At 34.5% G+C, this 11,059-nt stretch overlaps 1 protein-coding gene across 1 annotated transcript; it reads right to left on the bottom strand.

The window, feature by feature from the left end:
- Positions 1 to 5,052: 5,052 nt before the first annotated feature.
- LOC109012082 (homeobox-leucine zipper protein HDG11-like) lies at positions 5,053 to 9,435 on the bottom strand. The gene is made up of 10 exons (XM_018993545.2): positions 8,553 to 9,435; positions 8,320 to 8,437; positions 8,047 to 8,235; positions 7,464 to 7,928; positions 7,266 to 7,367; positions 6,968 to 7,177; positions 6,637 to 6,820; positions 6,288 to 6,556; positions 6,087 to 6,176; positions 5,053 to 6,007 (listed from the first exon to the last, which is right to left on the bottom strand). Exons 1-10 carry the CDS (start codon positions 8,663 to 8,665, stop codon positions 5,606 to 5,608), a joined length of 2,142 nt encoding a protein of 713 aa, XP_018849090.1. The 5' UTR covers positions 8,666 to 9,435; the 3' UTR covers positions 5,053 to 5,605.
- Between the last annotated feature and the right edge of the window lie 1,624 nt (positions 9,436 to 11,059).

Below are 11,059 nucleotides of genomic sequence, written 5' to 3'. Positions count from 1 at the left end.
CATGCACTCAGCCACAACACATACACCTGCACCTCCCAAACTGATCACCCAACTCATAAATAAAGATAATTCTCCTTTCATCAGGTTGGACAAGACAAATTACACAGAGATGGACTGAATAAAATCAAAGAGGTTTAGGAGAGTGACCAACAAAAGGGTGACTTTTATAATTTTTAAATTTTTTATGGTCAAGTTATGGAATATCTTGATAGAATTTAAGGCAGTTAGGGATGTAATAAATTCAAATTCTTGCAAGTTTTGGTTACTTGAACTCAGATTCATTATATTAAAATTAAGCTCGAGCTCGACTCAAACTTCTACTCATTTTTTTTAAATGTCAGAGCTCTCCTCAATTATACTATACTGAACTCAAAACTCAATGAGTGTTTTTTTTATCGATTTTTTATTTTCATTTTAAGAAACAAAAAACTATATAAATAGCATGTTTACTTGTGCTGGTATTAATGCTTTTATATATATATATATATATATATATTAGGAAACGGTCACGAGTGCGTTAGTCTCGGGGTATACCTGACATAATGATTTAAATAAAAATATGAAAAAGTCAATAGCTTATTTGTCTGGAAAAAAAAATACAAGATTACAAGATTAAAGAAAAATAAAAAATCTAAATTAAAAAAAGATCTAAATTTCAGCAAAGTATCTAACCACAGGATTATTAAGGACCTTTTGGTAAAATATGATCATTCATTAAATTCTACAAAAGAATTACATGTCAAATGGTCAAGTGTCTTAAGGACCTTTTGGTAAAATAAGATCCTTCATTAAATTCTACAAGGGAGCTACATGTCAAATAGTCAAGGATTTGAATGGCCTTTTGGTAAAACATAACTTAAGGGAAAAACAAGAAAAGTTATTATTCACAATTAGATAGCCACTTATTATAATAGAGTAGATATGACATCTGTACATATAAGTGTTTTGTTTTGTAACATATTAAACCATATACATATATAATCCATTGATGTTTATGTATGTATATATTTATCATAAAATATAGGAATGAGCAAACAAGTCAATTTGAGTTTTATAGAAATTTGTTGACGAACAATAATCGAGACTAGCAAGCTTTATGTGAATTTATATAACATAAATGCTTTCCCAGCCGAATTTGGAACTCAAAAAGTGTCCCGAATGATTTTTTTTTTTTTTTTACTTAGTGATTAAAAAAATATTTTTTTTAATGATGTTGTAATTTTTTTTTTTTAAAAATATTTATAATGATTAAAAAAATACATGAAAAAAAAAAGAAAACAAAAATAAAAAAATGAAATGAACCATTCGGTGAAGTGATTCGGGCTACTTCTTCGATAGCTGTAGCAAAACTCTTTATATAAATAGTCGGGCCTAATTCTGTGTTCACAAGCGGTTTATTTAGTCATTGAATTTAACCGGGTCGGATTCGAACTGCTACTATTTTTATCAGTTACATACAATCATTTTTGCTTCCTTCTTATACATTTTATTAATGTGATTGATCAAAGTAATTATTTTATATTAAAAAATTGATATAGCTAATCATATTAATAATATATAAAAAAATACTGTAGATTAAATTTTTGTATTTTCATTTACACTTAAGAATGTTGGCCCTTTTGTCAAAGTTTATGGCTAGGCTTTCTGGGCAGCCGAACTGATATTGCGAGGATGTAGCCTAGTGTTTCGGATGATGGTCATGGGCTTTGAGAGCTTTCACTTTATTTCAATTGGGCCTAATTTAAATTTAAATTTTCTTTTCAAAAGGCATCCTTAGTGATGTCCATAATAGCACACATATTCCAATGTCTTCCCATCTGCTTATCATATTTTATTTTAGCAGATATAATAATTTTATTTTTTTTTTAATGTCGGAACTTCTCCAAGACAAAGTCCTTCAAACTCATCCCTGCAGATTAATCTTCAATCCCGTACACTGCACTCTCGTAAGTTTCTCTACACGAAACTAGTTAAATTGTTAACTTTTCACCAGGACATATGGCTCCAAAAGATTGTTTGCACTCATGAAGTGTTGAATCTTAGATATTGAAGGGAGTGATATCCCAAGCCAAAGCCTTCACCCTTGGGCCAACCCTTGGTCTTGGGAAATATAATCTTCATTAATTGTAGAGTTCAATACATATTAAAATCCTATTATCTAGAGAATAAAATTATCTTGATTTTCCTTGAAAATATATAATATCTATGTAGTATAAATGGTTCATATAAAATATATTGATCATTTTGGGCATTTATCATGTTTAATAACTGTAAAGAAGAATAAATAAATAAACTATTTTCAAGCAAATGTATCCTTCATTTATCCAAATCTTCGAGACTTGTATAATTTTCTTCAATAAGAAATTTGAGAGAATGAAATTTTGAAGGCTACATCTTTATTATCAACAAACCCTAATTGAATACAAAATATAATTTTTTATTTATATAAAAATTATATGAAGATGAGATAATATAAATATTTTTAATTATAAAGATCAAATCACTTAATTTAATAATTATAAAAATCAAGTCATGTAAATAAAATAAAAAAAATTCTAGAACCCTCCATTCCTTTCAAAAAGCTAAAAATGAATCAACAAACATATACTTATTTTTACAATATTTTATACAATTATGCTTTTAATGAGAAGTGTTTTTATAAAAACTTATAAAAATAACACAATCTTATAAAAAATACATAATAATGCTCGATACAGTTTTAGGATGTGCAAGTCTTATACACTCATTTTTTAAAAAATGAGGTCCAGTATTAAAAAAATATATATATTTTTTTTATGTTAAACCTAAATTTATCTACTTTTTATAAATAGAAGAGTAGTGCTACATGTACTTAAACTATTACTTACAAGACTCATTTTGTTAATTTTTTTAATTCAAATTTTGAATTTCAAATTTAATAATTCTCAACATATTAATAACTGGCACGTGAATAAATAAATTTTTCTTAAATATATTTAATATTTTCTTAGATAGAATGCACAAAATTTAGATGAAAAATATTATGCATTAGGGGTGAAAACCGATGTCGTCGGCGTGGTTTTTGGGCAAAACCAACGCCGACCGACGTCTGGAAAAATGGGCGAGGCGCCGACCGTAACCGGTCGATGGCGAGGAGGACACCGATCGAGGCGGTTCTCTCCCGGTTCTCAGTTGGCGTCGGTTCTTTGGCAGTTCTACTGAGAAAATTATGAGAGAGGGAGAGATGCATAGGAGAGAGGGAGAGAGAGGGAGAGAGAGAGAGAGAGAGAGAGAGAGAGAGAGAGGAGAGTTTGGGAAGAAGACAATCTGGGAAGAAGAATACTCTTAACGAAACGACGCTGTTTCACTTAAGTTTAAGTGAAATGGCGTCGTTTCAGACTTATTATTTTTTTATTACGTCCTTAATAAAACGACGACGTTTGGTTTAATGCCAAACGGCGTCGTTTCCAGTATCTGTTATAGTACTTATTAACTAAAACGGCACCGTTCAACTTAAACTTAAGTGAAACGGCGCCGTTTTGATAAGGGTATATTATAAATAAATAAAAAAAAGATTTTATTATATCGGTCGATTTAGCGGTCCGGTCCAGCTTCAAATCGAGACCGAACCGTTAAACGTCGGTTTCTTGAAATTTCCACCGCACGCCAACCGGTTCTCCACGGTTCCGGCCGGTTCCTGACACGGCCGGTTGGTTCACATCGATGGCGGCTGGTGTTGTCGGTTTCTGTACAGCCATATTATGTATCAATTACTATTTAATCTCATATCTCACACTTATAATTTTTTCATAAAGTGTACATATATTTTTTATAAGATGTAATGGTAATTTTTTTTTTATAAGACGTAAAATATAAAATGGTGGTGAATGGAAGTAGAATTTTTCATCATATATATACTCTAATCTCTAACCCTGTCGATATCATTTTTCTACAGTTAAAAATCTTAGAATCAAGTTTAAATGAGGATATTTTCTAGAAATGATTTAATTATGGACATTCAAAAGTCGCATCACGTTTAAATGCATTTAAAAAGGTTGAGAGGATTGCTAGAGACAGTTTGCGGCTATCACTTCTATTTTGGCTGATAAAATGGGTCACATCTATCTCTGTTATAGATTGATTGACCTGCTTCTTCTATTACACAAACCTAATCCAAGATTCAATCCACAAATTCATTCAGCTATAATATCTTTTCGATAAAAGATATTTATAATTATAACTTCTACAATTATCCTTTAATTATTTAATAAAATAAAATAAAATATAAAAAATATATAAAAAAAATTAATTTTTTAATAAATAATATTTTTTAAAATAATTACACAATATTTACAAACTTCACTATCGTATATAAAATTATTTTATATTTTCTCACCAATTTTAAGGATAAAAAAACCTTAAAGAAGATATGAATGCCACAACTGACACATTTAAAGAGCTTATTTCTAGTTTCTTTCCTTTTTTTTTTCTAAATTTAAATGTAAAGGCATTATATATATAGAAAAAGAGTTACCAAAATGAACAATTTCTTAACTCCATTATAAGTTTCCTATGATCAGCAAATACTGCAACCCATAACTTCCCAAAAAATCACTTTCATCTCCAATTTTGGGTTCCATCTGTCTTATCTTGTCCAGAATTGATAGTGATATAAACCTTTTTTGTATTCTTCTTCCTCTTGATTTGTACACACTATTATTAGAATACCCATTTAAGTAGCCAGTTGTGGGCATGTTAAGTTAAGGAAAAAGAATGCATTTTCATACAAAATGTCAAGGAAATTGCATAAAAATAGGATCTTTTAAAGTTCAATATGGAGTACTTTTCAGGCTTAGAAAAGAGCATGGAGCCCACTACTGATGTGAAGCTTTTATTTTATTTTTTTGTTATGGATCACTATTGATGTGGCAATCTAAACCCCATCAATGTCTGACCCCTTTTTAACTTTTTTCATTGCTTTCAAGCTCCAGCAGTCCTCTTTCCCAGAAGACAAAATACTCAGTACCCATTTATGAAGAAAAGTACAGAGAGAAAGAGAGAGAGAGAGAGATCTCGATCAAAGACAATAATAATTCATCTTATAGGATTAAAAGAAGTCCATGAACAGAAGTCAATACCCGAACCATACTTTTTTTTTTCTTCTTGCAGTGTTCATGTGAAGTTTAAAATGAAGGGAGGCAAGTGGAGAGGTAAAAAGTATGAGAGAAACCAGCAGGAAATACAAAAAAGTATGGTGCGTTCTTGACTTCCTCTTTTTTAAGACTTCTACTCTTCCAAAAGGCAAATATAAAAAAAAAAAACAAACAGAATAAGCCCTGCCCAAAAAACTGAAAATTGTAGTTTGTGTTAAAATGTAATGAACCTTGGCAGCCAGAAAAGCAGCATCAGCAGTAGCATCAGCAGGAGTAAATAATCAGCAGCTCCAGCTCTTGATGAGAGTGCATTCAAAGTCCCAACTAACCCATAATACTTCTCCAGCATTGAATGTAACCCCCCCAGCACAAAGAGACTCTGAACCTCTTCTGATCAGTATAATTAAGGATGGTAGAGCCAAACAAAAATTTGAAAAAAAAGGGTGTGTGTAGCAGATGCAGCAGATCATTCATCAAGAACTAGGACAATTCAAGGCAGCCTTTATTTGCTGGACGGTGGAGCCAATAAGGTTATTAACAGTCGTCACCGACTCCAAATTCAGTTTAGCAGAAGGCAGGCTGCTCACTAGTATTTGAAATGCCACTGTGATTAGAGAACCACTGCCCAACCTAGCCATGCTCCCGTGCGTGCTAGAGCTCGTTGATGCAACATCTCCTCCCTGCATGTGATCTGGACGACCGTCGGGCGAAATGGTGAACCCTGAAGGTAGCAGAGGAATGTATGAAGGATCTTCGCCGCTCATTGCGATGTTTATAGCCGGAAGATCAACGGGGCAATACACCACAAGTGCACCTGAAGAGTCTACGCAACTCTCTTGAAGTATCAGCATATTGTTCTGGCTTGTATTGAAAGCCTGTTCCAGGAATTTCATACCATTAATACACCCACAAAGAAAAGATTGAACTTTCAATGAAATCTGTCCATAAACTTACTCGGAGCACAGATATGCAGTTCCCGGGATGTGATCCGTTTGCTATATGGGCAACCTCTTGCACGCCATTGCCATTGGAGAGAACATCCCACTAAAATAAGATATAGAATGAAAGCAATGGAACGGTTAGAATAAATGAAATTCCAATATAAACGTTTTCTAACTTAATTGATTAACAGATTTCCAGCGTTTATATATACACCTGCCCTCGGGTTCTTTCATCCTTGAAGAAATTGAAGACATTTTGTGGGGAAATTGGAAGCCAAATTGTAGTAGCCGCACTAAGAACCACGCCATTGGGTTGGCCTGGATCTGTGCTCTTATGGACAGTCACTCGAACTCCAACTTCATTCATCCCGGAAAGGGTGGTCCACCGGTGGCCGTTTGATGTGCTTATGCTTGCACAGAAATTGTTGACCATTCTTTGGGCAAGTTTCATCATGCTTCTCTTGCCATCAGGTGATGGAATCACTGCAAAAAGAAGTTTTATGCTTATCGAAAAAGAAAAAGGTAAGAAGATTAAGAATCATTAGAAATTTAATTGAGACTACCTCCTCCAAGATCCCGGGTAGTAGAAGAACTCGTCACCATAAGACAAGCAAATCTTTCACACATCCTGCAAAGAATAGCAAGCCATCTTTCAGCTCCAAATGCCAACCCACTGTGAATAAGATCTCTATAAAGCCGATGAGTGGGGTTTTTGTCTTCAATTTCCACATGCTCCACCCAAGTAACCTGTTTTGGCATTTTCCACGAAGACTGAGTAAAAACTATCCCAATGCTTATCGTGGGTGAGTGAAAATTAGTCGAGTGCTTAATAGTGGTGGGAATTGAAATGTATAACCAATGACTAACACATTTGATTATAAATTTGAAGAAGACCTTGGAGTAGCCATTAGGCATGTCTTGAATCAAGCATCCTGAGGGAAGCCGGTGGCAGCGAGACTCAGAAGCAAATTGGTTACCACGGGGGAAATCATAAGAAACGTCTACAATTGCCCACAAGCCTTGCTCAATTTGCTGACAATAGCGGAGGAAATAGAATTCTCGAGTAGGTACTAATGATGAAAGCACCTGCAATTCTTCATACATCTGCAATTAAAACTTTAATGTGAGAAATTCTTAAATAGCATAAGAGTATTGAAGTCAGAGAGAGAGAGAGAGAGATGATGCTTGTTACCAGTTGCAAAGAGCCACTATGACTGCCCAACATTCCAGATGATATCACTTCAAGTGTTTTTGCCACTAAGACAATTGTGGGAAATAGCTCCACCCACTTGTTCTGCAATCCCAAAACCAGCAATCGCTTAGAGATGGTTACAACTTCAAGACATTGGCAATTCCAACAAGCAGTTTTTTAAGGATGAAGGGAAATTACCGAGTCCATGAACATATCAACCAATGATAAACCATTCATGATCACAACTCCTGAATCCCTAGATGCCTCAATTCTCAAATGGGGGTTTTTCAAGTTAGAATTGGCCCTTGGAAAAATCCTTTCATAGCTTTCAAAATCAAGAGCATCCCTCCCATCAGTAGCGGACTTCATCCACAAGGGTTCGTTGGTCTGCACAAGCCTTAGCAACTCTTCCATGGCACGAGCAGCAATATCTGTCATGAGGGACTTGTCCATGTCCGAAAGGCATGGCTGGAAAGGCAAACTTGGCACAACTGATGAACTTCCAGGAAGAAGATCAAGATCAAGGGAAGGACCACCAATCCCTTGGCCTCCAAAACTTCCCATTGACAAGTCCAGTGAAGATATATTAATAGGCTGCACTGGAGGGAGTTGAGAAATTGGCCTCCCAATGTACTTAGCCGCAATGCTAGATATTCTATCAAGCTGCAAAACAAGCCAAACAAAAAGACACCAACTAAATGAGCCCAACGAAAAGTCAGATACAGATTAAAGTACGAAAAAAAAACACCGAGAAAGTATTAGAGTTGAAGCAGTAAATAACCTCTTCTTTCAACTGTGAATTCTCCATTCGGAGTTTTTGTTCGTCGAAGTAGGAATCTTCGTTAACTGGGGGACCCCCGCAAGATGGGCATATGACATTTCTGAGAGCCTCTCGAATTGCAATGTTCTCGCAACGGATCTTGTCATTCTCTGCTCGTAGCGAACAGTTATCAGCTCTTTCGTGTTGGGCCTGAACGACATCAGAATACATAAAAAAATCTTCAAGAAAAAGGAAAAGATCAAGGCATGCGATCGAGAAAATGAGCAATATTACCTTCATCTGGGTCCTCCGGTTCTGGAACCAAAACTTGATCTGGCGAGGAGCCAAGCCTAGCTCCCGACTTAACTGCAACCTCTGCTTCTCATCTGGGTGAGGGCACTCCTTGAACATTCTTTATGCCCACGAAAGGAATGAAAACATAGAAACCAACTCAGAAAATCCATCATCATTCAAAACAACAAGGTTTTATAAAGCATCATGCATAGAGAAAAATTATATGGGCTTACGCTTCGAGTTTCTGAATCTGATGAGCAGTGTGACGATGGTAGCGCTTCTTCCTCCTCTGAGGATCGAAGAAGGCATCGTGGTGGTCTCCGCCGTCTCCACCGCCGTACTCCATATTCTTCCCTAGCCCCGCTCTCTCTCTCTCTCTACCACAAAAACCTCAACACCCTCGCAGTTCTCCCACAGTATTTGCCAAGATGCTGCGCAAGTGAATCACCAACAGCCCCTCTACAAAGCATTACCTTCATACAAACATGACAGCAAACAAACAAAGAAAGACTAGAATTTTGGGCAGTGTTTTAAGGAAATACGAGTTTGGTGGACACAGAATAAGCATATCGTTTGGGGAAGTTAAAAAAACCCCAATGAACCCGTTCTCTCTCTCCCACCCTCTCTCTCTCTCTCATACGATGATGATAAGAGAAACGGCCGAAAAGAATAGCATCAAAGGATTATATATCGGCATGATTTGGGAGTGGCAGTGAGAGACTGAGATGAAATCTTGGGGTCATAATTAAGTAGAAAGAGAGTCATGAAGAGGACCAGAGCAGAGCAGCCAGCCTCACTTCCACCCCCACCTCCCAACGCTCACCCAGCTCAGCCACACTTCTTCAACTATGTCTGCCTGCCTGCCCACCTATGTAAACTGTAACTGATGGATTTTTAAAGCATTGCCTCTGAAAACACGGAGTCTGCCTTTTAAATTCTCGCTCTACCCTATTGGGGACCCCTCTCTCTCTACTATTAGTAAGTATCGGTATATAGAGTCACACGGCCAGGTGTGCAGTAATGGAGCATTTATGAGGACGAGTTCCCGGCGACGTCCGTTGGTGGACATGCCCGGCGAGATTCCGATCGTGTAATGACAAAAGCATCCTTTTTTGTTTTTGCTTTAGAGTGCTCTTTTGGTGCCCAAAAGTCAAAAACTTTAGGCTGTACAATTTCAAGAGAGGGGGGCCATATCTTGTGCCTGCGAGACATATCCAACACCCTCATCAGAATGACCTAAAGATGATCTAAGTTTATTGTACCGCACAAGATTCTTTCCGAAAGTCCTCTGAGATCACAAAGTCAAGTCTTATTAGATATTTGATTGAGATAAATACATTTTGTATTCTTTTTTAAAGTTATTTTGGAAAATTCATATTTAAAATTATCAAAACCCATATTTATATATATATTATTTTTAATTTATTAAAAAATAGTGGCTTTCAATTTTTGTTAAAATCTAATAATTGTCAATTTTACAGTGTCACTCATTTTTTATTCCAAAGTTGGACATGATTTTTATGTACATGATATAAGGAGATTGCACATGAAAAATGATTTGTATTTGCGCACTCTTTTTTAAAAAAAATATGAAAAGTATGAAATTCATGTAAAAAAAAATTATTTTTACGATAGATTTTACTTTTTTTTTTCAAAATAAGTACATATATGAGACTTGCACATATTATATATAGCATTACTCGATTGCACATATATAAGACTTGAAAGATTATGAAAAGACAAAGGAGAAAAAAAAAAAAAAAACCCTTTGGATAAGTTTGTAAAATGAAAAGGAAAAATACACCTTTAATCATAGTGTATAAAAAAAAATAATAGCATGAAAAGGTTCCTTATAAAATTTAGACTAACAAAAAGAAGAAAGAAAGAGGTTAAACATTATTACGAGAGATTCTATTTTTTTCGGAAAGAGTGTGCTGGACATGCATATTTTAATATTGTATCTAACATTACTCGTTGTCACATATCTGACAGCTAGAATATTAATTGATAAGAAAAAGAAAAAAAAACCCTTTGGATAAGTTTGTAAAATGAAAAGGAAAAATTAATACTCCTTTAATCATAGTGAATAAAAAAACAATAGCATGAAAATGTGCATTATAAAATTAAGACTAACAAAAAGAAGAAAGAAATAGTTAATTATTATTATTGTTATGGTTCAAGTCGGCTTGAACTTTGGTGGGGCTCATAAGCTTTTGGGTATCCTTTATTCCTCGTTATTTATTCACACACGTGGGGGTGAGAGAGAGAGAGAGGGGAATTAGGTCCCCACGTCTTATTATTTTTAATATAATGTTTGTACATTGTATAGTTTTTAATTAAAGTAAATATGATTTAATACTTTATATTATAATAAAAAATTATATTTACAATTTTAGAGTTTTCAAATCCCGCACATTTCCTTTGAAAAAAAAGTAATAAAATCTGAGACCTACATAAAAAGAATTATTTTTAAATTAGTGGACTCTACTTTCTTTTAAAAAGAGCGTGAGAGATTACACATCCTAAGATTTTATGATCTAACATTACTCTATTGTAATATAAAAATAATAATTAGATCTATGTCACACATCTTATTTGTATATTTCTAGGTACATATTTATATTTTTGGTCCCTATCGAAATTAGATTTGGTCTCCAAATCATCCTTTTCCTTCAAGCTTGTTCAAATAATTGAAGACGCAATGACAATTTAGAAGGAGATACTATTAATTACTTGTGAT

This window comes from Juglans regia, chromosome 6, assembly GCF_001411555.2.
Source record: "Juglans regia cultivar Chandler chromosome 6, Walnut 2.0, whole genome shotgun sequence".
NCBI lineage: Eukaryota > Viridiplantae > Streptophyta > Magnoliopsida > Fagales > Juglandaceae > Juglans > Juglans regia.
Note: the sequence above shows the minus strand (reverse complement) of the source record. Positions and strands in the feature narration are given on the sequence as shown.